The sequence below is a fragment of the Emydura macquarii genome, unplaced genomic scaffold (genome assembly GCF_026122565.2).
Source record: "Emydura macquarii macquarii isolate MOO-44397 ecotype Brisbane River unplaced genomic scaffold, CSIRO-AGI_Emac_v2 contig_67, whole genome shotgun sequence".
In the NCBI taxonomy this organism is placed as follows: domain Eukaryota; kingdom Metazoa; phylum Chordata; order Testudines; family Chelidae; genus Emydura; species Emydura macquarii.
The window spans coordinates 557,959-585,250 of NW_027130204.1; the positions used below are offsets into that span (position 1 = coordinate 557,959).

The window sequence follows — 27,292 nt, forward strand, 5'->3', positions numbered from 1 at the left end:
GCACCTGTGGATTTGGCAGGTCTGAGCCTCTGCACTCTGGGCATGGCAGTTCTGAGCCCTGGCACATCTGGGCCTGGCAGTTCTGAGCCTCAGTGTTGGGAAAAATAAATGGGATTCTATGGGAGACAACTAAGCCTCCCACCAACAATTGAAAAAGGTAAGTGTCTAGGTCCCCCTTCCGCATCTGTCATCGGAGTAGCTAAGTGGATAAATATCAAAGGCTCAAAATACAGTGAAAAAAGGAACAATTTATTTAGGGGATATACAACAAACAAAGGGTCACTTGGGAATTTAACAAAGTGGAGCTGAACTCCAGGTCCTTTCCCAAATTAAAACCAAAACTCCCCAGACCCAAAGTCAAAGTGATGTACTGATGGGCTTTATTCTCCCTCCTAGGGTGCTGATCACGACCTTCCAGGACGATGAGATTCCAATGATGGATTCTGGAACAGCTACAGGTAAGTAAGCTGGTCTTCTGTGCGGGGGCTATTCGTGATGTTATACTAGAGGCTCCTCTTCTTCTCTCTACCGCTCCTACCTATGACATCACCTTGCTGCCTCAAGGACGGACAGCCCTGAACTGTCCGACTTGCCACAATTTATAGAGTCCTGTTGCCAGGCAGATTACGACTCCTTCCAGCCTTTTCTTTTCCCGCCTTTACCCAAAAAGGGTGGGAACAACTGGCGAAGAAGATCTCCAAGATGGAGTCTCAGTTGTCTTTCTCATCTATTCAAAATGGTGATTACCCTACTCCATTTTATTAATTAACACAGATGATCACCAAATGGAGGATTTTTTATCAATAATGAATAGAATCATAGAATCATGGAATATTAGGGTTGGAAGGGACCTCAGGAGGTCATCTCGTCCAACCCCCTGCTCAAAGCAGGACTAACCTCAGCTAAATCATAGGGAACATAAATACAAGGGTATTCTTTACCCAACACCGGCACTACTGGGCTTGGCAGTTCAGACCCCGGCACCTCTGATCTTGGTACTACATAGCCCTGGCACCTCTGTGCATGGCAGTTCAGAACCCTGGCACCTCTGGGCCTGGCAGTTCACAGCCTTGGCACCTCTGGGCCTGGCAGTTTAGAGCACTATGCATTGCCAGAGTGGGAATCTAGCAGGATTAGAGCAGCTACACCATCTCCCTCCCACTTTCAGCCTGCCTAGACAGGACATGGGGATGCTTGCTCCTTCTCTTCCCCCTCTGACAGAGACAAGAGAAATGCAGGAAATCCCCAGTGCCTCCCATCAGGAGAGTGGGTAGAACAAGGGGTTCCTTCTCTGAGCAATTTTAGCAGGGGAGAAGCACACTCCAGCCCAGAGAAGGGAAAAGAAAAGGGACTGAGAAAAAAGGAGACTAGGGCTACAGGAGAGGTTTAGAGGACTGGCATAAAATGTCCCATATTTTTGTCTTGTTTCAGGGATCCATGTCTCCCATTGCAGCGCTGGAAGCCATGCTGGCATGATATAGAAGTGGCAGTAGCTTTGAAGGCCTGGCACTCCCTCTGCTGGCTGGCAACACTTGAGAAAGAAGCAAAGCTGCATTGAGGCTGCAAACCGAGCAGAAGGAAAAGGAAAGACTCACTAAGCCAGGAAAAAAGAATGATAAAAGGCAGTGACTAGACACGTACATTGTGAGTGTACATACTCCTGGCATCTCATTCACAGCTAGTCAGTGGTGAGAAGCTACTATTAAGGGGAAGTACAGATTAGCAGCACGGGCATCATCTCCTCTCCCTGGCCTTTGAGATGAAATACCACAGCATGATCTGAGCTGAACTCAGAGGCCAGTGCTATAGGAACCCTGGGCACGAGACTCCACATGCTCTAGCCTTCATGGGCTCCTCATTAATGCTCAGACACCAGAGAAACAGGATTTTACTAGAGTTGGTAGAAACGAAGGCAGCAAACCCCCTAGATTCAATTACAACAAGAGTCTGCCCAACAGTTCCTAACTCAGGTCCTGGAGACAGTAGAGGTGTCCGGTGTACTGAGAAATTTCAGTCTGGTTCGTTGCCCTACATAGATAAGAAACCCACACAGGAATCCGGGCAGTCTCCAAAGTTTTATTCTGCAGAAGGTCAGTCACATAGCCACAGGCGGCCAGTGAACAAAAGACCCTGAAAATAAATGTTACTACATTTTTATACAAGCATAAAAACAGAAAACAGCCATGCGCAGTAGCTTAACTTACACAGGCGTACTTGGCAACCTATAAGACTACAAGAAGAAGATAAGGCTATATGGCAAGAGGTGATTTGGTCTCTACACTAATTCTTTGTTTTAATTTTTGCTGATACATTACTTTGTCTGCCAGCTGGAACTATCCAGCTCTTGCAAAGAAATTCTACTTTAGCTGATAACAGGGGCCTTCTGCAATCCTGGGTTACTTGCGGACAGCTAGGCAAAATGGAGTTACTTAGGCTAACTGAAAAAATCATTGCTTACACGGGGTAACCATGTCTCGTTGCAATACTGCCACAGAAACCAGCCAACCATGCCAACTTGCCAGTGTAACCCGCATCCTCTCAGCAAGGAGCTCTGTCTCCCTATAGTGGAGGCTGATGAGCCTGTTACAGCTGCCAGCAGCCACTCAGTGGCACAGCCTTACAGGCAGGCAGCTGCACTGTATCCGCCTGGGGCCCTGCTCGTTCAGGATGGCAGGATCAGGTCCCCAGCAATGAGCCAGCAGCCAAACCTTCAGGCACTTCTGTGACAAAGAAGACTTCCAAAAGGCCCCACCAGCCTCTCCAGTTCAACCACCCCAGGCTACAAATCCGTGCCTGGGATGGGCCTGGTGCAGTTGGAGGGGACCCCAGAGACACGCCCTAGCAGCTGTTGGAGGAAGGGACGTTACTCTGAACCTCTCTGTTTCTCTGTCCTCTTGCAAGGGGCCCCTCTTCGTGCCCACCCCAGGCTCTGCCCTGTACTGCTTCATCGCCCCAGAGACTGATGCCCCGGCCACGGCCCCAGCGCGGCTTGGTGCAGTGCAGCCACTGGTTCGCAAGGTGGCGCTCAGGAACTCTTCGGGATGCCCTGCCTATAACAAGATGGCGGACACACGCACTCCCTCCCCGCCTCGTTTGACCTATTACCCCATGACGCCTTGCGCTTGCGTCCCTGGGCCCCGTGGCGCGGCGTGGAAGTATCATGGCGGAGCCGCGCGTGGTGCCCAGCGACCTGTTCCCGCTTGTGTTCGCCTTCCTGCGCGACAACCACTTCGAGGGGGCGGCGCGAGCCTTCGGCAAGGCGGCCGGAGTGGTGAGGGGGCCATGCGGGGGAGGGGAGTTGTGCGGGGGGACCCTGAAGTGAGGAGATCCTGAGGCGGGAGGGGGAGCTGTGCAGGGGTGGGAATTCTGGGCTCTTCGTGGGGGGAAGACTGAGGGAGGGGAGGTTGTACTAGGGCGCATGTGTGCAGGGGAGGGACTCTGGAGGGATGGGGGGTTTATATGGGGGGACCGTGAAGGCTGTTCGGGGGGAGGGGCGGCCAGAGAAGGGGGTTGTGTGTTCAAATGGAGTGTTTGAGGAGCCAAACACCACGTGTCGTTGTAAAATCCTGGGCCAAGTTGCTATACTTTCCTCGTCTGTTACGCTGAGATAACAGTATTTACCTTCCTCTCAGGGCAGCTGCATACATCAATTCATTAATACTTCAAAAGTTCTATATAAACGAAGTGCTGTATGTGGGTCACATTAGTATTGGGCAAACAGCACATGGAGTCTCTGCATAATGCATGGAACCTCTCTGAAGTGGAAACAAATGGCCATAGGTCATTGCAAAATTGGGAGGACTCCCCCAGCTTTCTGTAGATCTCACTGTTCTCTCTCTATTTTTTCCTGTCTCTTCACAATTAGATACCAATAGTGATAACTCTTCTGGAATGCTTTTTATTATCTAATCTGTATGTTAAGTAGATATTTCCCCTTCCCATTAGGCTTCATTGTTGCAAGACCTTAGTATATGCATAACTCTACACACTAAAAAAACGAGAGTTCTGTAGCACTTTAAAGACTAACAGATTTAATTTCTGCAGGCAGAAGCTTTCGTGGGCTGTAACCCACTTCGTCAGATGTAAGGAATAGAAATCAGATTGGGGGTATAGATATACATCTAAGGTTAAGGAACAACAGTGGGGAAGTTAGGTATAAACAGAGTCCATTCAGTTAGAGTAGTTCCAGAGGGGTAGCTGTGTTAGTCTGTATACAGCAAAAAAAACATGAGTTCTGTAGTACTTTAGTTGTTTTTGCTGTATACAGACTAACACTGGAACTCTGCACACTGAGTTGTCCCATTAACATTAATGGTATCTAGTCAGTGCACAAAGTTAAAAATAAGGCTATGTATACACTACACAGTTCTGCTAGCACAGCTTTGTTGGGCTGGTCAGGGGCATGAAGAAGCGTGATCACTGACAGGCAGCTATGCTGGCAGAAATCTCTGATGTAGACACAGCTATTTTAGCGAAGCTTACTCTTACTGATATAGCTTGTTTCACATCTGGGGGATGGATTTACTATGCTGGTACAAAGCAGTTTTGTCACTATAAGTTGCATCCACATTAGGAGAACTTTGCTAGTATAGTTTACCAGATAAGGGCTTCTAGTGCGGACATGGCTGATGTGTCTGCAGAATCATAGCCTGAGATTTTAACAAATCTATAGGCGATGGAATCTTGAATAATTTAGGACACAAATGGTCTCATTTTTAAGATGCTGCCGAGGCTTCTTAACGCTCTAGCTTCTAATGCTAATGAAAGTGTTTTATGAGCAACACACTCCACTTACTGAGTCTACCACCTCTGCACCTGTTGTACATCAGGAAGGTGTGAATGCCGAAGCAGTTGCCTCTGAGGCAGAGTTTTCCATTCCACCAACAGTATAGGAACCACTCCTTAGACAAGTCCATGTGGTTTGTCAGTGCTAATGTTCCTGTTTGTTTCTGGTTTACAGACAGACCAAGACCCTAATGCTGCTTCTCTCCTGGATGTCTTCAACTACTGGCTCAAGTAAGCGTCTTCCCTCCTGGAATATAAATTGAGAGGGACTTAGCCTGTCTGTATCTGGGACATTTCTTCTGGTTACTTTATATTGCAAACTGAGAGTGAGAGCTCCCAATAAACATCTCTGAGACTTCCCAAAGGTGCTCCAGCAAAACCAAACTTCTGGTATGTCTGATATTTCTGCAGGAAAGATATAAACAATAAGATATAAACAATAAGTTCCCAGCCATCTTTATCCATCATAAAGAAGGACTGTTTTTAAAAAGTATTTGCAGGGCACTTCTAATCTGCCTTCTCCCAACAGAGTTCCAGGCTGCCATTTCAGCAGCAGCGTATGGCCCTTTCAGCCACTTTTAACTCTATTTCAAGTGAAATTATTCCATACTTAGAGTATGACTTAATTGGAGGGTTACCCCCAGTTAGATAAGCAGCTCCTGGCTTAAAGAATCTCCGAACCTGGAAAAGAGATTTTTCTGTGTAGATAGGAATGGTAAGGCGCACACTCAACTAAGAAACCATGTTAACTGTGCAATGAAAACATACCCTTAGTTTTCATAGAAGAATGTGCGTTAAAGCTGGCTACAAAACAGCCACTGAAATGGCAGGTGATCTTGTCAGGATAGTCTGGGGGGTGGGAAAAATGAACCAGATAGTCCAGAAACCTTAAAAGGATTAGAGTTAAAATTAAGGTATTAGAACATTTTCCCTCTTTCTTTAGTAGGGGTTACTATGTGGTAGATATACACTTTCCATGAACCTCACAAAACTGTTCTTTTAGAATTGTAAAATGAGCCACGCTCCAAGCTAAGCCAATTGTGACCATTAAGAAGTTATTGGAGAACTTCTTAGGTACTTAGACCCTACATCTTCAGCCTCATGACATACCTGAGGCACATGCCAGCAACCTGCTGATCCACACCCAGCTATGATACATTGCTGTAAAAGTACTACGTAAGCCATGTTGGTTGGTCTAGAGTCCAAATCTGATAATTACAGCTATGACACCCAAATGCTTACACCATAGTCCTGCACTGCTCTCTGCCCCAAGTCAGTTACTCCTCACCAGAGCTCATTGCTGTCTGAGAAAAGAATGTATTCAGTGAGGGTAGGGTGAGCTTATCAGGGACTGAACAACTGAAAGTGCTGGAAAGATGCAAGGGGGACCAAGGGCAATTTGAAACAGAAACGTGTTGCTGCGAGCTGGAAATGTCTGCCAAGGGAGTGGCCTCAGTTGCTGTGTTCAGGAAGGGATGCAGAGGATAGTGATTATGCTCAAGGCACCTGCCAATGCTTCTGAGGGCTATGTGTCTTGAGCTTAGGAGCCCACCACCCGGTCTCACACATGAACCCCAGAATGACAATCCTCCAAGCATCTCTGGGGTATGAGTAGTTTATGTTGATTTAAACAAGAATGAGATCAAGCAGCACTTGAATCTGCCATCCCAAATACAGAGAGCGGAAATATCCTGGAGCCTCTGTTTGATAAACTCCTGAGGAGATAAGCATTCTACTTTTCTCATTTTTTCACAGATGCTATTGTTTTTTCTCTACCTAGCTTCTACCTATTCACTTCCCTCACATTCTTTTAAAGCCCAAGGCACTTATTTCCAGATCCAGGGTCTCTTGAACAAAAAGATCCCTTATTTTGTGTTGAATAAATCTATTTAGTTGGCAGGTTCACCCCGATGTAGAGGAGACTGGTATGCAAATGACTTGAACCTTGCTGTTGTGGCCTTATGTATTATTCCATTGTAAGAATCCCCATTTTTATTATCTAGCTAAGGCCTTCAACTGAAAAACAAAGTTGAAAGTTAATTGCACATATATTAATTGCACATAAATTAAAGCTTAAAATTAGGGTAACTATCAGAAAATAGGGAAATGAAGAATCAATAACTAAAAATATGCATAATTCAGTGATTGCATTTATACTAAAAAATGCAAAGTATAATTTATGGCTTTAATTTATTAGCCTTTGGTGTAATCATCAACACCTTCAATTGCATCTTTAATGAGCATTAAAGCCATTAATATAAAATAATAATAATTGAAAACCACAGTCTTTAATAGCCATATAAGTTAATAAAATCCTTTAAATTATTGTATGTGAAATGTTTGTCTGGTTACTTTAACTGGAGGACAGCCCTACCATAGCTGTAGAAGAACTAAGTTTATCTGTTGTATAAAGAGAACTCTTATTGCTGCAGACAGAGTAGGCCTTGAATCCTCACTGGGTGGTTGTGGTCACTTTGTGTATTGTTGTATACAATTGCTATGAAAACAGTCCTTTCCTGTACCTGCAAGCATCTGAACACCCTGCCCATAAAAATATAAAAATCATGGAACTAACATGACATTGGCAAATTATCACGTTATTACTCTGCTTGTAGTATCCCTTCCCCCAGCCCCTGCACAGTCTCGTCGATTCAGATAGTAAGCTGGTCAGGAGTGTGTCTTACTCTGTACCGTGCCCAGCACAATGATGCCACAGTTCTGGTTGGGGCCTTCAGGTGCTATTGTAATACAAATAACAGACAGAAACATGGGAGCATCCAGTGTTCTTGAGGGATAAGCTGCTTTGCTTTGTAGTAGAACAGGTGAAATGCTAGGAAGCTTTCCGGAACTGGGAGAAATTATTTTGAACTGAGTCTTTCTCCTCCCCAGATCCCCTGATGCTAAGAAACGGAAGGCAGTTCCCAATGGACCCCCTGCAAAGAAGGCCAAGAAAGAATCTTCCTCGAGTAGTGATGAGAGCTCCAGTGAAGAAGAGGAGAAAGTCACAGCCAAGAAACCAGGTGTGGTTTGCAAAAGGCCTTTGGGCTGGGCAAGTGACACATAGTTTAACTTGGGAAAAGTTGTTCTTAGGCTAGATTCAGAGCTTTGCAGCTCGTGTTTGGGTCTTTGAACAGCATGGATCATGAACTGCATGATCTTGGTTGTGGTAGACTCTGTACCTATCCACTATCATTTGCACTTTTCACTTTACATACTCATACTCAATGTTTTTTTTCCAGTCTGTCTGTAAGTAAAGCACTAAATTTGCTGTGAGTATAAATCAGGATTTGTAGTATTATCTGCACATTGGCTGAGGCTGGATGGGTGCTTTGAGCTGTAATGTTTTCCTGTGAGCTGTTGGGTAGTATGGACTTATCGGATACCAGAGCTGATTACCTATCTTGGGACTTTCTATAGCACCCATCGTTGTAGTACCTAGGTAAAATTAGACCCCTGACTGCTCCAATGAGTTCTTCCTGGTGCTTGGTCATGGTAGAGCAATCCAAATCATGCTTTAAATCACCACTTGATCTTTGAAAATGTATATAAATCAGGTTGAGACTTTGTAAAACTAATTGGAAAATTTGTGCTATTGCAATTTTAGTCAGAAATGTATAATGAACTAAATTATAAACATTTTTAAATGCCTTTTAAAAGGGTCTTTTATATGAACTGCTGTAGGCAAAACACAAAATACTGAAAATAAAAACCCTGATCTTGCAAACACTAACTTTACCCACATGAACTTTCTCAGGACTACTCATGCTTAAGTTAAACATGTGCATGAATATTTGTGGAATTGGATATTAAAAATTGTAACCCTTAGTGGCCTGAAATTTGTCCCCTCAAAACAAAATAGCTTTGTTAATGAAAAGTTTAGATTTCTAGTACACTAACAGAGTTACTGTGAACTTATACACAATCCTGAATTTTCAAAAATAGCTTATTTATGCTCCTGTGCTCATATTTAGGCACCTAAATGACACAGGAACACAAGTCCTGTTAACTTCAAACCCTGATGGAAGCAAATAGTAAAGCATTTCACTTGAGGAGGTTTAATGTGTGGGAAGGTGGTGTGGTTTGAGATACCGCATGGACTGTTTGCTTATCAATTTTGAGTTGGTGTTCTCACAGTAGGGATATTAATGAGTCCCTGGGCTTGTCTTTTGCAGCATAGATGAGCATTCAGTATGAAAATTCTTATTAGAAAACCTGTGGGCTGGACAAGTGACACAAATTAACTTGGAAAAGTTGTTCTAGGCTGGATTCAGAGCTGGTGCTTTTCAGTTGATGTTTGGGTCTTTGAACAACAGTCATGAACTGCATGATCTCGGTTCTGGTAGAATCTGTTCCCGTTAACCAACATTTGCACTTTTCACTTTACATTTTCATGCAAAATCTGAAATGTTATTAACAACTAGAAAACTAATTAAAGAAATAAATACAAACCATCAGCTTTAGAAATATCACAAAATGGGAAGAAAGTGAAGAACTAGCATTATATAAATAATAAAATTTGATTTAAATTAAAATCATAATTAAGAATTTTTTATTTTAAGTTTTATTTTCCACTTTGGTGGTGGAATACCAGTTCTTCACCACCCTGAACCTCAGTGCGTTTTGACATGCTAATTCCCATCAGTCTTTTCCCTCCCCTGCCAGTGTTCCTACCTGTGCTTCCCTCAAGTCCATTTTGTGCCTGTTGTTGGTTGCATGTGTGTTCTCCCAGTGTGTATGCTGTCCCAGCTCTATACAGATAACTGAGACACCAAACCGCAATTGGATTATTCAGTAAGACCTGAGATCCATGTCAGTAACTAAGGCACCCAGCTAGGTTTATTGTAGACAAAGCACGGTTCTAGTATCCCGCAGACTCTACAGGACCACTAACACGTGTATGCTTGTTACAATGAACCAGCTCAATAAACGGCAGGACTTTTTGTTCAGCCAAGGGGGAAATGGAGACACTCCCTTTGAGACCCTTTTTTATACACTGATTCAAATTGATATTCCCCCTCTAACGTGTAGTTGCCACCCTCTGATGTGGCAAGTTGCCACTCTTTACCTTGTACCGGATGGTTTGGTGAAAACATCTCTATTTATTATGTTGTCATTCTGAGGGGTCAGTATGCCCTCGTTATCTTTGAGGTATTGGGAAGTTCTGGTATCTATTTGGAATGTGCTTGCGTGAGTGCTCTGTGCCTAGGGCTTCTTTAGGAATTGTGCATTTGCCAGTTTCTGTGAACTTAACAGGCAGGCTCACAGCCTGACTCCTGCTAACTTTGCTTTCTAATGGCAGGGCTTGACTGCTTCTTTAGCTCAGGCCTCAGGTCTCATGGCCTGGCCTGTTTATACTAGGCCTCATGTCTCAGGCTCTCCCTTTCTATTACAGTGCCTAGCTTTCCAGAATTATGGGGTGAGAGGGAGAAGTCACCTGGTGCTTAAAGTATGCTGCCTTGCTCTGCTGCTGTACAGAGGGTGCAATTCAGCCCTGGCTTTAGTTGTTGCAAGTTAATTGAAGTGAAGAGAAATGTTCCTGCTTATGCTAGAGCAGAGCTGGACTTAGTGACTGCAGTGAGGCCCCTCAGGGAAGGGATTAAATGATCTGAAAATAAAAAATAAACAAAAAAAAAAACCCTCTCAAAAGGGGACGATTGAGCCACTGAACAGCCAGTCAGGAAGTGCTTAGCATAAGTTCATGCTTTAGCCTCCATTGATCAGGGTTCTCTTTGTATTCATCTGCCTCAAGACCTCCAGGTGAACAGAAGGAAGCTGGGGGTCAGTTAAAGTCATTGGGTGCTAGGGAAATACAAAACATTGGTGTCTGCTCAGATGTTTATTCTGTCGAGGATGTGAGGCTTCCCCTTCTCTCAACGTCCTGTATCCCCTCCAGGCCCCTCATGGTTCAGCCCCTCACTTGTACCATGTGGAGTGCTCTGCTTTTCAGCTTTGCCTGGTGGTGTTCCCATATTCTGTCCAGCCCACAGGATGCTCACATTGGCTGCTGCCACCAACAGATTCACAGGAAGTGAAGAGCAGATAGCAAACTCATAGGAGTCAGGGAGGAAGGGCTGAGGCAACAGGAAACTGAGCTGAAACTTAATTTGGCCCTTCCCAATCCTGAATCTGAACAAGGCTTTGAGCTTCTAAAGAACGTTAGGAACCTGATCTCTAGCTAGACAGTTTACACACGGTACCAGCAGAGGAAGAAAGCACTGGCCAGGAAGGAGTGGATTTGGCTAACACAGGTTAAGCCAGTGGGCCTGGTAGCTCCTTTAGTGCCCAGCAGTGCAGTGAAGCAGTGCCCAGCACAGCAGTGCAGTGAAGCAGTTTTTTCTTTGGAAACCCATCATTGAAAAGCAGCTCTCTTGGGTTTTAAGTGATATGATAAAAATATGTGGATCCTGTAATGAGCACTCACAGCAGAGAGCACATCCTTCTCAGAGGCACAGCTGTTCGGTTGCTTGTGTGCATAGGAAGAAATGAGTGGTTTCTGTATCTTGGCTACTCACTGTGGAGGCCTCTACTGCACTCTGTGGGAAGCTGAAAAGGACATGACACATTTCTCTTTTCTTGCACTATATGTTCGAGGCTGAGAATGAGTTTCTCATCAGTGTCTGCTCTCCTCAATACAGCAGCTAAGCCAGCGCCTGTGCCGAAGGTGATCGCAAAGGCAGCAGCTCCTGCTAAGGAAGCAAAGAGCAGCAGCGAGGACTCCAGCGATGATTCGGACTCTGCTGGCTGCTGCTTCTCCTCCTCCTCACAGGTCTGCTTTTCCTTCCTGTCCTTTCCAAAGCATGTTCTACAGCGATGAGAGAATATTAAATGTCACCAACACTGTGTGGGGACTGGAACCACTCTTGGGCCTGGGGATTGGCTACATAGAGAGCATGGGTTGTGGATCACTTATTCTATTTATCAGGCCTTAATCCAGACTTGGAGCGATTCTACTAGCACATTAAGTTCTTTGAGGCAGTGGACATGCGTTCTTAGCTCTGTAAAACACTCAGCATGTGACTGGAGCTGTACAAATAAGTCAATCCTGTAACATGCCTTCTGCCTGTTGGACTGGTTCTAATGAAAGCAGAGACATCTCTGTGGTGCATTTCCCATCTAGCGTTACAGTCTGCTTCTCTCCCATGAGACTGAGACAGGCTGCTGTGGCCTGCTCCTTCTAACCTGAAGGGAAGACTGCATTTGTTTACACTGCCTCCAGAGTAAGCAGTGTATAAAATACTCAGGACAATGGGGTTATATCCCTAATCATAGAATATTAGAGTTGGAAGGGACCTCAGGAGGTCATCTAGTCCAACCCCCTGCTCAAAGCAGGACTAACCTCAGCTATATCATCCCAGCCAGGGCTTTGTCAAGCCTCAGCTTAAAAACCTCTAAAGATGGAGATTCCACCACCTCCCTAGGTAACCCATTCCAGTGCTTCACCACCCTCTAGTGAAAAACTTTTTCCTTATGTCCAACCTAGACCTCCCCAACTGCAACTTGAGACCGTTGCTCCTTGTTCTGTCATCTGCCACCACCGAGAACAGCCTAGCCCCATCCTCCCTGGAACCCCCTTTCAGATAGTTAAAGGCTGCTATCAAATTCCCCCTCATTCTTCTCTTTTGCAGACTAAACAAGCCCAGTTTCCTTAGCCTCTCCTCATAAGTCTTGTGCTCCAGCCCCCTAATCATTTTTGTTGCCCTCCGCTATATTCTCTCCAACTTGTCTACATCCTTTTTGTAGTGGGGGGCCCAAAACTGGACACAGTACTCTAAATGCGGCCTTATCAATGCCGAATAGAGGGGAATAATCATTTCCCGCGACCTGCTGGCAATGCTCCTCCTAATGCAGTCCAATATGCTATTAGCCTTCTTGACAGCCAGGGCACACGGCTGACTCATATCCAGCTTTTTATCCACTGTTACTCCCAGGTCCTTTTCTGCAGAACTGCTGCCTAACTCGTCAGTCCCCAGTCTATAGCTGTGCATGGGATTCTTCCTTCCTAAGTGGAGGACTCTGCACTTTTCTTTGTTGAACCTCATTAGATTTCTTTTGGCCCAATCCTCCAGTTTGTTTAGGTCCTTCTGTATCCTATCCCTACCTTCCTAATCACCCTCTGAAATGAAATAGTAGCATGTCACCTGTGCGGACAGAGAGTCGTCTTATTTCCTCCCTTTTCCCTGCACCCTGACACTGCCACACTGAGAATTAAAACCTGGAGCTATGCTCTTCATGAGCAAGACACGGAGCAGAGGTAGCAATACACAACTAAGGCTGAGGACAAGGGCCAAAGTGCCCAACTGGCACTGTTGAACCCTCAGACTAGTGCTTTCCTGTAGGTCAGGGGAACACCAGGCAGCTACCAACCCCAAATCCATGCCTGTTTGATGGCTCTGGATTGGGGTCTGAAAAATCACATGTATGGAAAATAACCAGGGTGGATGCCAATGTGCCATGGGCCAGCTAGGATAATCAGCCATATGCTGGGATTTTCAGACCCCAACTTGGAGCCACCCCTTTCTGGTGTCCCCCTTCCCTCTGGGTTAGTCACTAATCTGAAGCTTAACGCACTGGTTGGGCACCCTGACTCTGCTGTCGTTGCCCTCAAGTCTCCTTTGGGTACCTCTTCTCACTACATGGGAGAAACACCATCCCAGATAATCATTCCAGTTTGAAAGTATCAGGATGCACGGAAAAGTGTCTCCTGCTATCAAAGCTTAGGGAAGTTCCTGTATGTTTGGGGTTAGACTCCTAAGATGACAGAGTATCAGCTCTCCAGAGTAAGGACTCCCAACTCAAGGTTGTCTAACATTTGACTGGCAGCCCATACAGACAGCCTGTACAGAGTGGGTGTCCCAGCTGGACTGTTGTCCTGTGTCTCACTCCTTAGTCCCTTTAGCCCTCTTTGACTAGGAAGGTCTCTAATTAGTTTTTCTCTCTTGTTAGGAGGTAACCAAACCCCAGGCCAAGCCAGCTGCCACCAAAGCCCAGTTCCAGAAGAAAGCTAAGAGCTCCTCCAGCTCAGACTCCAGCAGCTCAGAGGATGAAAGACCAAAGAAACAGTCGCTGAAGGCAGTAGCAGCTAAAACAGCAGCTAAACCAGGTACCCATCTCTACTGCATTGTGAGCAAATTGTGTGTGAACAGGAAACCTGCAGGGAAGAACCTGGAGTCTAGGTCCACCAAGAGCCCTGGTAGAGAAGATACCAGCCTAGCACATCCCCTCAGGTGATCCAGTCCAACTTGCTATTTGGCTAAGATCACTGATGATGGAGCCCTGGGGCTGCACTGGTAGCATATATTAGGCTTTGATTTCTGAAAATCCAGATATAAATCTGATCACAGGTGAATTGAATTTGATCCTAAATGGATTGTTACGTATTATGGCCTAGCTAGATCCAATGGTTGTCACCTATCTCTGACTAATTGCTTGGGCCATGTGGTTTTTGCTGATGCCTTCCACTCTCTGAGGCAGCACTAACTTAAGTTAAACTTAAGCCCCTATCTATAGTTATAGTACTTGGAATTAGTGATTTCACAGTAACTTCCCCCAACTTGTACTAGATTAGTAGGGTTTTCCAAAAAGTTAACTGTAAGAAGCATTTTTTTGTTAAAAGTTGACAACAAGTCTCTCTAAGATAATTAGGGTGTGCAGAATCCAAATATGGTTGTTCCCAAGCTGTATGTTGTGTATAAAGGCCTCAATAAAGAGAACAAAGTAACACATGGATATTACTTAAAGTGATCTTCATTTCCTTTTAGGTTAGGATCAACATATTTCTGTTGGCTCTTAATGAGTTGTAGGATGTAATAAAAGTGATTAAATATGCACAACCTTTTTATAAAGCTACTGAATTTCAGTTTATTTGCAAGAGATGCTAGAAATATTTTCATACATTATGCAACCATGAAAAGGCTTGTTTACATGGCTCTTATAACTTGAGCATTAGCACCTTAAAACAAAAGTATACAAGATGACATAACTATTAGAAATACAACACATAATCTCAAAACTCCTGTTTTTAAAACAAGTGAAATATTTTCACGATGAAACATTTGAATTCACACATTAAAGTTGTACAGGCTATGTAGAATGCAAGCAGCTGCATTATCCTCACTGAAATTGAAATCTTTGTGGCCAGAGTGTGGGAAAGCATCTCACTGAATCTTCAGTGCAACATGTACTTGTGACAGAAATATGTCATCTTGGGGATGGCCATCTCATCATCTTGGCAAGAATCCATCATTTGTGAAATGGGTACATACTTGTACTCGGTTGGAACTAAGAATGTTTGTCTTTCAGCAGCAGACTGATCAGGCAATGAAATTAAATAAATCCCCAGTGTGAGCATGGAGTTTTCCATTAAATGATGATCTACAGTTGATGTATGAGTGTGGAATTTCAATGCCAATTTTATTTGCAAGATTGTGGTAATGATGCCAAACCCTGGCCTTGATTGGCTTCATGCTGAAGCTCATTTTGAAGCCAAAGTGTTGCTGTGTTAGTAATTTTGGGGCCTTCACTTTTTTTCATCATAGATCTCATAAATGGGATGTAACAAGTCAGGTAGTACTTGCCTTCAGGAGCTATGAGGTCACTTACTCTGACTAAAAAACATTCATTTTGTGGTCAAATCCAGCTGCTTTCATTATCTGTTTGCTCATCTTGAATGTAATTACAGAGATGAGTTTGTTTACAGTACACTTCTTGACAAAACATACAGCATCTCCAGTCCATGAGTGTCACAGAATGGGAACTAGACTGTCTTTTACTGGGATCACTGTTGCTTGCCACATGTGATGTCTGTTGTACATACTCTTGTTTTCTGTAACCTGGATTTTTCCTTTGTCAGTGTATTGGGCATAGCAATTTCTGTCACGACTGATACTCTGTTCTGAATGAAAGATGGACTCATTCTATCAATGGCCTCTCTGTATTTGATAACTTGTCATTTCTTTCTAATAGTTGTTGCCTCCCTTATTCTGTGCAGTCCTTGTTCATGCGTGTCTTCTTTACTTGATTCTTGGCAAATAATGCAGAAATTGTAGGAAACTGACATGGGGCTCTTGAGACTTACTACAACTGTAATCAATATAGGTATCCTAAACCACCAATCATCTAACTACTGTTGCTCTCTTTATTTGTAATAAAAAAACTGATCGTCTTCACTTCTATATTAACTCTGCTCTAACTTCAAAGCATTATGTATAATAAAGCAAGTACTAAGCATGCAAGAAAATGAGAAAATTATTTCACGTTACAGGAAAAATAACTTCTGTTACGATTAGCTTATTTCTAGTAGTAGAGAAACAAGTTGGGTGAGGTACTATCTTTTCTTAGATCAATATTACGTCACCCTCGTGTGTCTCATATTCTCGGACCAACGTGTCTACAACGAGACTACATACAACTTATTTCTTATATGATATAATGGTAACTAAATGCTATAAAAATTGAATATTAGGGAGCAATAGGTGTTAAAAACATATATCTTCTCATTTTTGTACTTAAGAGACTGGAAAAGAATTATGCCAAACTGATTTCTTTTGCTCGCATGTTCATGCGCATGCTGTTGGTATAGCAAACATTTCTGTTGAATTTTGGTGGCAATATTTATTTGCAAGTGTGTGTCTAAATATCAAAATTCAATTTAGTAACAACCATTTCTGAAATCAGCAGGTTCACATTGTTAGAAAAAGGTGTTACCAACTTATAATAAAAAATGCCTCTAGACCCCTTTATAGAGAATTGAGTCTGAGATTTCCTTTTGGTCTATAGTGAAAAAAGCAGTCTGCAGAGAGACTATTTAGAGCTGCCCTAATAAACAGGAGAATAAGTGGCTGCCCAGGAGAGGGCTGGAGAGCCTTGCATTGTGCAGAGAGGGGAGTGGTGCTCTCAAGGACATTTTTTGCATTGAATGTGATTACCATTCCCTACCCCTCATGTTTTCTAATCCCTTTCTGTACCTTATCTCCAACAGGAAGTAAAGCTGCCCAAGTGACCCTCAAAGCGGCCAATGGCAAAGCAGAAAGCAGCAGTAGCAGTAGTGAAGATTCTGACAAGGAAAAGGCTGCACCAGCAAAGGTAAAAGTGACACGCCTGCATGACTCCATTGGTGTGACAGAAATCTAAGACAGAGTCTCTCCATCCGCAATCTAAGGATTGTGAGACGTGTAAAGTAACTGCAAAGCAGTTGAGTCCACACCCATGCAGTCCTTGTAGTTTTTTGCCACATCATGGTGGCGCTGTGTTTCTTAAGAGCCCCACCAACTGTCTTTTCCCCTACTGCTGGGTTATCTCTTCCTCCCATTCCTCTCCCCTGAGTCAGGATTCCCTTTATGACTTCTGTATGTTGCACCCTCCTTATCGGTTGCTTTCCTGTTGCCAAATGTGTAACTCCTCCAGCCTTACAAATTCCTATATATTGCTTTTGCAGTCCCGCTAGGGAATGTGTTAGAGCAGCTTCCCTGAAAGAGAGCTCTTAGAGTGAGGTATCTGGGAGAAGATTTTAACATCTCAGTAGTCCTGATCAGTGAGTGGTGGTGTCCCGTCTCCCCCTTTCTCCAGCTGCTAATATTCTATCTCACCTCTTCTCAGAGAGAATCTTCCACTTAGAAATTTAATGTGTGGTAAGAAATCTGTAGGCTTTGATGATGAATAAGCCTGTGATGTGCTCCTGACATTTGAGAAAGTTTCCTAGTTCCTGGCTCTATCCTGGAAATCTGCTGCCCAGTGAACAGGGCATAGAGGTGAAGAGAGAGTTTTCAATGCTGAGTGGGGGTGGTGTCTGAGCAGTGTCACTCAAAGCTCAGTCTCTTTAATGAGGCTTTTTTTGTCTGTCTTCCTTGCAATAAGGCTGTTCCCAAGAAAACAGCACGGCCCAAACCGGCAGCCAACCTGGGGCTCCCCGGTAAACTCAAAGTCTCTGCCAAAGAGAGTTCCAGCAGTGAGGACTCTTCTGATAGCTCGGAGGATGAAAAGCCAGCCTCAAAATCAAAGCCAAAGCCCGGTGAGTACTAAAAACCATTGCTGTCACTGTGGAGAGGAGATGTTCTGCCACTGCTAGCCCTAGAGAGGTTTAGCTCCCCAGCTCTGCTTGGTATGACCCAGAAGGCTGAGTGGTAGTGGCAAGCACAGGACTGCAGGAGCTTTCTTTTAGCTGTGCCCAGGTGAAACTCAAATCCAGACCTTCTCTTGAGGTGAAAACTATGCTGGTTGCATCTCTTATGTGGCCATTGTCTCTGAGCATCCTGATCTTCAGGGAACCATTAGAGACTGTTCTCATGCAAGATTCCCAGCCTGACTGGAGTTGGGAAGAAAATTCCCTTTGGGTAGATCAGTCTATAATTGTCCATTACATGGCTTCATGCACCTTCCTCTGAAGCATGTGGTGCTGGTCAGTGTCAGTCTGGATACTGAACTAGATGATCCCATTTTCTTGTCTAGTATGGCAGGTCCTAGGACTCCAGTAAAGGAAGAGTTGATCTAAACTGAGAGAGAAGCAATCTGTGAAATGTAGGTGGATTTCTTTACCCAGGGGGTAGTTGAGGCATAGAGTAAATGGATGAGAGCAGCAGTGAAAGTCTCTGGCCATACCAAAGAACAGTTCCTTGGCAGTCGTCTCTGGGTGGTCAGAGGGATCTGGCTGGGTGAGGTGGATTAGGCCACCCAAACCTAGAAGGGAGGAATGCCACGGGTGAGACCCGTGCTTCTGGAGGAGTCAGGAGAGGCAGTATGGGTGTGGTCATATCCACTCACACCTTGCTGAGCAGAGCCCTTGTTGATTATAACGGCAAGGGCAGTGAGTAGGAAAAAGCAGCATAAACCGCTTGTTTTGTATTGTCGCTTGGCTAAAACAGGGAAGTCCAGCATAATGTATTTGTCAGTGTGCAGGGCTGGTGTCTTGCGTGTGGTACTCCTGCTGATCCATTCTCTTTGTAGGTCCATACAGTGCCGTGCCACCCCCTAAAGTCACAGAGCCAAGAAAGGACAAAGCAAAGCCCTCTCTTGTAAAGACTCCAGGGAAAAAAGCTGAGAGCAGTGATTCCTCAGACAGCAGCTCGGATAGCAGTGATGAAGTGGAGCAGGTGCCCAAGAAGGGAATGGCAGGTGTGTTGTTGGGAGAGGGAGGGTAGGAAGGGGCTGAATTAGACTGGACAGGAAGTGCTTGACTGTAGCCCACACAGTTCCTGGCCACATGGTGGCTTCTGAAATTACCCAACATCTCCAGGCAGCTATTATCTGTCCCAAAACAGGACCCAGGAGCTGAGCTTGACTTCCAGACTGTGCTCAGCCCCATCTCTGATTTGGACCCAATAGGTCACATAAGTCTGACTGATTCCATTGACTTCAGTGGAGTTAGGTGCGGGATGAGTCAGGCCCATTATTGAAGTTGGCAGAGGCCTTGCTTTGGGTTTATGTATTATGTGAATGAAAATCCCTCCTCTCTCTGACCCCCTGAGTGTGTTGAGTAGGAGAGCATGTGCTCATGTGGGGCATTGCATTCACAGCCCATGAGTGGGCTATAAGTAGGCCTGCTCTGTTGTATGCCATGAGAGGGGACAAGGAGCCCTGCATCTGCCTGCTCCAGGTGGTAAGGAATCCCATGGGCTGGGAATCTGGAGTCCTGAGTTCTTTGCAACACTGCCCATGGGTGAATCACTTTTCTCTCTTCTGTCCAAGAGGCCAATACTTGCCCTCCTTGGTAAAGCTCGTGGAGATCCTTGGATGAAAATCACTGTGTGAGTGTGGAAGATTCACTTAAAAAAAAAAAAAAAAGTCCTGTAGCACCTTAAAGACTAACAAATTTCTGCGGGCATAAGCTTTCATGGGCTGCAACCCACTTCGTCAGATGCATGAGATTCACTGTAATTCTTTCTCTTGCAGCCAAAGCAAGTCTGGCTAAAATAAACCCTGCCCCAAGGCCCACAGTTGTGACCATCAAAAAGGGTGGACCCAGTTCAGACAGTGACTCAGGTGAGTGAGGGAGCAGGGACTTGATCTTTTGTTGCAATGACTGCACCTGTCTCCTTTCAGCCCCCAATGTCACTCAGCAGTGACCCAACCTCCTCTTTGCCAAGGTCCTTAGGGAGTGTAAGTCTGAGCTCCCCTGCAGTATTCACGGCAAGATAAAGAGATGCCTCTGTGAAAACTGCAGCCTCCTGTATTGACTTGGTGGGAAGCACCAGTGAGTGGCACAGACAAGAACAGTGACTAGTCCAAGAAGGTCTGCAGATTGCAGGGTGGTGGTAGTGGGTATTCCCTAACAAGTATCTATGGCAGGATAAGGAGTTTTTTTGATCCATTTCTGGACTGTTCAGCTTCAGGTCATCCATAACAGAGTCATGACTGGCTTCACGAGTAAGTCCCCTAGGTGAAATATATCCCCCTTGTGTCATGTCCAAGGTGGGGAGAAAGGGGAACCTTTTTAAAATAAATCTCCAGTCCCATTTTGACCACTGCTAAAACAGAGGCTGGAGTGTGGAATAGAAAACTAAAATGATGCCTTCCCCACTTCACTCCAGTCTCTTCCCCTTTTCTTTTTGTTGCTGATTCCCTTCTCTCACTTTCATTCTGTTCTTTGATCTCCACTACACATTTTTCCTTTTCTCTCCATTATTTCTTTCCTGGTTCTCTCCTCCCTCATTGCTCTTTCCTTAGTGAGGCCAATGTCCTCTTCCATCCCCTAGTTTCTACAGCTCTCCCTGTCCACTCAGCCCCCTCTCACTGCATACACTCTTATGCAGGGTTTTTCAGAGTTTGGCCTAGCCCTTGCAGCTATTCCTCATTCTCCTGGCAAAGAAGAAAAAGTGGAGATCTTTAGGGCACATTCCCAGCCCTTGGTCCTCCAGCTCCTGTTGCCCCCATTCCCTGGGACACGGGGCAGGAACATGGGCAGGGCTACATCGTATGGTGCTCTCTTGGGCATTCAGAGAGTACTTATTAGACTTATCTGGCCACCCTGCAAGTCCTGGCCTCACTCTCTTTACGATCGTAGTCTTGTGAGTGCCAACAATCCAGTGGCAGTGGTGCCTCCCTAAAGTGTGAGGCCTAGGCCACAGCTTTGCCTAAAACAACCAATGACTGGGGTCCCTAGTAGACTCACTAGGTGATGGGCCCTTGAAGTGCATTAACGTGTGGATGTGCTTCTCTTGCCTAGATTCCAGCTCCGGGGAAGAGAAGGCAGTGACCAAGCTCCATGCCAAATCATCTGCAGCAAAGGGTCCTGCCAAGCCGGCAAAGGGTCCTGCCAAGCCGGCAAAGGGTCCTGCCAAGCCAGGACAAGCAAAAAGAGGCTCCAGCTCCTCCTCAGACAGCTCAGGTATCAAGACAGGAGGGAATGAGAATCTCACTCCCACCACTACTGAGCAAGCATGAGTGCTGAGCCTGACCTGGGTCTGTATTCCTAGCCATGGTACCAAAGATAAGGAGGTACAGGGATACTCTCATATAACAGACCTGATATTTGCTGACCAATTCCTGATGGAAAATGCTGAGCATGCAGAACTGGCCCTAGCAAAGTGCCAGTTCTCTTGGGCACAAAGTGTGGGGGAAACAAGTACCTGACCCACTAATTCTTCATCACTCACAACTCCTGCAGCTCTGCCCCATAGCTGAAATATAAGGTGCTGGTGAGCTGCCCAGCATGTTCATTGATTGGAGGAAAAGTCACTTTGGGACTGAACTTCATTTCCCAGTGGGGAGAACACGGAGGAAGGAGGAGGACAGTTCTATCCCTAACCCATTTCCCTAGTAACCACTGTCCAGGGTAGCACTTGTAAACCACCCTAGAGAGCTGCAGTGCTGTTTGAAAGCAGCTAGTGCAGTATGCTGCCTTTAAACTTTAAAGCACCCTCTCTGTGGGGGGAACAAGATTGTTGTTACCATCATTTGATTATGGTGCTAGTTCCCAAGCCTCTTCAGCCATGTTGCTAGGGACCAGAAGTCACCATTGTTTGGCGGCATGTGTGTGATGTGAGTCTGGGTTCAGTCCAGTTCTTAGTGGACAGGCATGTGACACAAACATGCACTGTGCTTATCTCCGTGGTGGCAGTTTCAGCAGAAGCAAAGCATCATCTGGGACATGGCGGCTCTTCCAAGTCAGAGCTGAGATGTGCTTATAGGGAGGAGGTAGCAGCTGCACATGCTACACCTGCTCTCAGCGGAGCCTGTAAGTCTCTAAGGCTGCTATTCTGTACCTTTCGCTGAGTACCAAGCAAAACAGGTTTTGCTTAGGTAGTGGTGTGGAAGGGACTTCGGTGACTGCTCCTGCTTGTCTAGTTTGGTCAGGTTGAATGAGTCTGTTCAGCACTTGGCAATTCTCACTGGAATCTTTTTGTATTGGAAACTTCCCTCCTAGATTCAGACAGCTCTGGGGATGAGGCCCCTGCGAAGCCTGTGGCCAAGAAGCTGCCTGCTGTGGCAAAGAAAGGCCAGAGCAGCTCTGACTCAGATAGCAGCTCCAGCAGCTCTGAGGAGGAAAAGAAAGCCCCTCCAGCTAAGCCAGCCAGCAAGACAGCTAAGCCGGGGTCCAAACCCTGCACCCTGGGCCCCAAAGCCAGTAGCTCTGATTCTGACAGCTCAAGCAGTGAGGAGGAGCAGAGCAAACCATCAGTGAAACCAGCCACCAAATCACCAGGAGGCATTAAAGATGCTGCAGGGAAGAAAGCAGCAGCCACTAGCAGCAGCAGCAGCTCGTCTGACAGTTCCGATGATGATGATGAGAAGACCAGAACAGCAAGGACTCCAGTCACTGGGTTGAAACCAGGGAAAGGGGCAGAGAACAACTCCAGCTTGGTGAAACAGAAACCAAATGCTTCATCCACACCTGCAGCCAAATCACCGGCTACGAAGCCAGAGTCTAAGCCAGGTGGTGGCAGTGAGAGCAGCTCTGAGAGCAGCTCTGAGAGCTCCAGTGAGAAGGGAAAAGCAAATGGAGGTAATTGTTGCTGGTCAGGAAAGGTGTCTGTCGGGCAGTGGGTATTGGAGGGCAGAGCATGTATGAACCTTCTTCCAGAAGTGGTTTCCTAAACAAAACTGTACATGTAATCTGTAATCAGCAACCACCTCACACGCTAGAAGAGGGGTAAGGAACTCCTGGGCATCCAGCGCTGCTTCTCTAGATTGGCCATTAATGGAGTGTCTGTCACTCTTTCTGCACCACCAGAAAGCAGATGCTCAGGTTCCCAGCATACCTCAGTCTGGCTTGTGTCCCAGTGAAGAGAGACACTGCTTTTCTTCCCCAAGTGGAGGCTGTTCTCACTGAAGTTTGACTACTTTTGTGCTTTTAGCAGGCTCCGTTAAGAAGAAGCGGAAGAGCGAAGATGACCAGGATTTGGAGACACCAGACAGTAAGAAGATTAAGAACAAGGCCAGAACGCCACACTCCTTTCCCAAGATGAAGCAGGTGAGTAAGGGGAAAACCTGTTGAGTGGGAGGGAGACTCGCTCTTGTCTCCCAGTCCCACCAATCTGTATGGCTTTCCCTGGTGGTAGAGGCTGCAGGAGATAGTTTCCCCCTCCTCTGTCAGCCTAAGTGCCCCTTATGTGGTGCCCTGCGCATCATAGCCTGAGCATCTTTCTGGCTGATCAGGGCTGCATAGACGCCCTCTGGAGCCCCTCCATACTGCCCTTACTGTGTGGTGGGAAGGATCACAAACTTATGGGGTCTGGAAAACTGGACCAGGGAGCAAATAGGTTCCCCCCAGGCTAGTGTTCTGTGTGTACCAACTTCAGGTGACCTATGTTTTTCTCTAACAGCCAGCTGTTCCTTTCCGAAGAGTAAGAGAGGAAGAGATTGAGGTGGATTCCCGTGTAGCTGACAACTCATTCAATGCAAAGGTAGGGACATGTCCAGCCAGAGTGATGGACTTGTATGTTTTGTCTCTAGAGCACAAGTCATCTGGAAAAGGTTTTTCATGGTGCTTGTGGGGAGCCCTCCAGTCTGAGCCTCTCCCACCAGGAGTCTACTGGGAAGTACATGAGCACTGACTGGAGGAGCTCCTAGCCATTCCAGCAGAGGAGCTGTGGGAGCACTGGGTGAAGAACTCCTTTAGCTCTTTGAAGTTGTTTCTGGGCGGTATACAAAGCAGGGCATAGTGTGTTTGCCATGTTGGCTGTTGAATGCTGACCTGGCTCCCCTCTTCCTTATCTCTCAGAAAGGAGCTGCAGGCGACTGGGGAGAAAAAGCCCACAACGTCCTGAAATTCACCAAAGGCAAATCCTTTCGCCATGAGAAGACAAAGAAAAAAAGAGGCAGTTACTGTGGAGGCTCTATTTCTACCCAGGTCAATTCCATCAAGTTTGAAAGTGACTGAGCTGCAGTTGGCTTGGGAGTCCATACCCCACCCGTCCCCCAAAGCCAGCTGGATGGGCACGTGAACAGAATGGACATAGTGGGCACCAGTCCTGCCTGGAACTTAATGCCCCTGGTCCTCTGTGGGGGAAGGTAGCCCCTGTCATAGGATGTGGGAGAGCTGCTGGATGCTCCCACATTATTTCTGATTAATCTGGCAAAGCGCCTGAAAAGAGCCTTCTTAGAGCTGGCGACACCAGATCCCACTGGGTGACCTAATTTTGTACAATTTTATTGTAAAAGGCTGGTGGTGCCCTGGGGGTTCAGGTTCCCGCCCATTTTGTAAAGCAAAGAAAATTTATATTTTCCATGAATCCGTTCCTTTCTTTTCCAGCCCGTATAACTTTTGAGACCTGTGAAATTTAAAGCACTGTACCTTGTTTGTGGCTAGGCCCAAGTGATTTGCAGTTACAGCACCCCCAACTTTACAAAGCATGGCTCCAGAAGGGACCAATCGGCAGAGTTTCTTCTACTTCCCTCTCTCTTAAGGCCCCCTCTTGCAGTGACCTACTCTCCCCCCAGGGCAGACCCTGTTGGTGCCATTAAGCAGGTAGCTAGAGAAGCAAAGTGCTTTTCAGCCCATGGCATGTTACCTCCAACATGGGTAGTTCAAGATTCAGGTTGGTAGGCTTCCCTCTCCCTCCTGCAGCTTTGGTGCTGATGTTGGAAGCTCAAAGTCCTGCAACTCTGGGGGAGTTTCAGATTCACAGGGCAAGCAGCAGGCCAAGGGAGATGTGGGGACACTCCTGGCTGCTTGATGGCTCTGGGGTTTGGAAAGTCCTTTGGCCCAATGGAAAAGTTAGAGGCAGGACAGATAAAGCCCCATCCTTGCCCAGCTCTCCGCTCCCTTAACTCTGTTTTCTGTGGGATGTTCTGATAGCAGTAACTGCCCAGGTCCTCTCTAGGAATCTGACTCACCAACACATGCTTTGTCCTAGCCATGTGCAATGCAGCTTGTGGAGGTTGAGATGAATGTAACACAATCTTCCTTAAAGTGCTCCCCCTGGCTGGATCAGTTGTCCTCTCTGTGCTACGTCCTGTCTGTGGAGCCTCTTTGCAGAGGTAAAATGACTGTTGCCTTCAGTGTTTTGTTGTCTGTCTGAAAGTCCAAAATGGAGACAACATGTGGAAGTTAGTCCAGGCTTCAAGTATAAGCCAGGCACTTTGCTGCTTGGGACCCTGCTCTCCATGCAAGTTCTACAGCTTGCAACCCAGCCTGGTCTCCAGCATGGTTGAGAGCCAAAGACACAGATGACCCAGGACCTGACCATCCTCTTTTGCTCCTGTCAGGATGGAACCCCACATATCTTAAGGACAGCTCTGCTTTCCAAGAGGGGCCCCACAGGTACAGGCGGCCAGGTCTGTGTGAGAAGCAATGCCAGATAATTGAGGGTTGGAGGTGACTAACAAGCCACCCCTACAACTTGTTGGAAGGAGCATCTCAGCACCTCGCCTTCATGCTTGCACAAGAAGCCTCATCACTGGCTTCTTTCCATGCAGCAATGCACATGCACAGGAACCCACAGCTGTTATGTAGAGTTTGAGGGTAGAGGCCAAGGGAGGGTGGGAAGAGAATACCCTCTGCCTCCTTTGGCAAACTTTTGGAGCTGAGTCCTAGCTGTGACCTGTCAAGTACCCTCCTCTGTCTTCCTTGCCTGACGTGAATGACTGACCTGTCAACATTTTAGAGTTTTAACTTGGGGGGTGGGGGGTTGATGTGTGAGCGCACAGGTGTCTCCTACAATAAAGAAGCCTATGTTTGTAAGTTGTGTGCATTTCATTGATAGGTTTCAACACTTAGAGTGGGGCAGGAAAAGGAGGGAGGAGCTATTTAGCTGGCCAGAAGTGCACCAGCATGTCCTAGGTGTGCTCCATAGGCCTAACTGCATTCACCTAGGTTAGGTGGTGTTTAGTCAGCCTCTGATATGCTGCTCTTATGTAGAGGTGGTGGTGGGCAATATGAGATAAGGGATGGTTAGTGCAGCTGGGAGCTAACCCCCTTCCCAAGGGAACTAAAGAAAATGGGTGAGAGGAGGAGAAACCTCAGCCTTTATCAAGGACAGAAGGGTAGGAAGAATAGAAAGGGGTAGGTGTGTGCCATGTGCAGGAATAGGAACAGCTGTAATGAGTGGACAAGTGGTGAATGGAATGAGAAGCCCCTGTATTGGTATTACCAGAGTGCTGGGAATCCCATTTATGGACCTGGATCCCATGGTGCTAGGGGCTGTACGAACAGAACAAAGGCAGCTTCTATTCCCCCTCACCCGCCACTTTGCCTGCTGTCTGAACACACAGGCCAGGGAGAGAAGTTTTTAAACCAGCTTTAATTCAAGAAACTGACCAAGATCTTGTGCACTATGGGTTTGTTTCAATGCTTTCTTGCTGCACTACAGGAAGTTGCGTTCTGTCCTGCTGGCAGGGTGGCGGTGATGTTCCCTGTAAACTGTGGACATGTGTGACAATTTTCAATACACTGGGCATGTTACAAACTATGCTGCTCACAACTTCCTCTGTCCCCAGGGTGAGGGCTGGGTGGCTGCTGGAAGCCAAAGCAAGAGTGGGAGCCTGAGGGGCTGAAGCAGGTAGAAACCTTGTGGTCAAGCTGGGGCCAGGAGTAGCAACCTGTGGTGAGATAGACATAAACCAGAGACCCCCTTACTAGCCTGGAGTCACCCCCACTGCTGAGTCTCCTTCATTCCCCTTACTCCACCTCCTATCCCTGACATGCTGACTGTCCCCCACTCTCCCTGCAGCACAGCCACCCTCTGTCCCAGCCTTTCCCCACACTCCATGCAGAACAGCCAGCCATGGGGTGCAGAGTCAGTCTGGCAGCATGGTGGCTGTAGTGCTTGGCAGCTCTGTCGTGGAAGCATTGGGAGGCCTCCCACCTGCCTTTGCCCTTCCTCCTGGGTTAGCTGTGTGCAGTCCAGGTTGGGGCAGGAGAGCAAGTCCCAATGGTGGGAGCAGGGCAGCCAGTGCCCCGGATCCCAGGGAACCCCTGCAGTGACACCTCCCTGCCCTTCCCCCCCGCCCCCCCCATCACTCCACAGCCAAGGTGGATGGATGAGGGCCTGCACACCAGTCTTCCTGCAGTACAGGGCCAGGGTCCAATATTCCCTGTGAACTGAATGCACAATACCTTGTCTACTTTTGTCCA

General features: G+C 46.4%; 1 protein-coding gene across 1 annotated transcript; it reads left to right on the forward strand.

The window, feature by feature from the left end:
- Positions 1-3,103: 3,103 nt before the first annotated feature.
- Positions 3,104-26,409, forward strand: NOLC1 (nucleolar and coiled-body phosphoprotein 1). Its single transcript, XM_067535402.1, has 14 exons — positions 3,104-3,271; positions 4,961-5,016; positions 7,675-7,805; positions 11,421-11,551; positions 13,729-13,885; positions 16,763-16,866; positions 17,638-17,791; positions 18,724-18,891; positions 19,669-19,758; positions 20,942-21,103; positions 22,142-22,720; positions 23,076-23,188; positions 23,541-23,621; positions 23,939-26,409. The coding sequence occupies exons 1-14, from the start codon at positions 3,161-3,163 to the stop codon at positions 24,095-24,097; spliced, it is 2,196 nt and encodes a 731-aa protein (XP_067391503.1). The 5' UTR covers positions 3,104-3,160; the 3' UTR covers positions 24,098-26,409.
- The last annotated feature ends 883 nt before the right edge of the window (positions 26,410-27,292 follow it).

Coding starts and splice junctions, on each gene's coding strand:
- NOLC1 (XM_067535402.1), top strand. CDS start 3,161: ATGGCGGAGCCGCGCGTGGTGCCCAGCGACCTGTTCCCGCTTGTGTTC. Junction 3,272..4,960: donor TCGGCAAGGCGGCCGGAGTG/GTGAGGGGGCCA, acceptor TCTGGTTTACAG/ACAGACCAAGACCCTAATGC. Junction 23,189..23,540: donor CCTTTCCCAAGATGAAGCAG/GTGAGTAAGGGG, acceptor TTTCTCTAACAG/CCAGCTGTTCCTTTCCGAAG.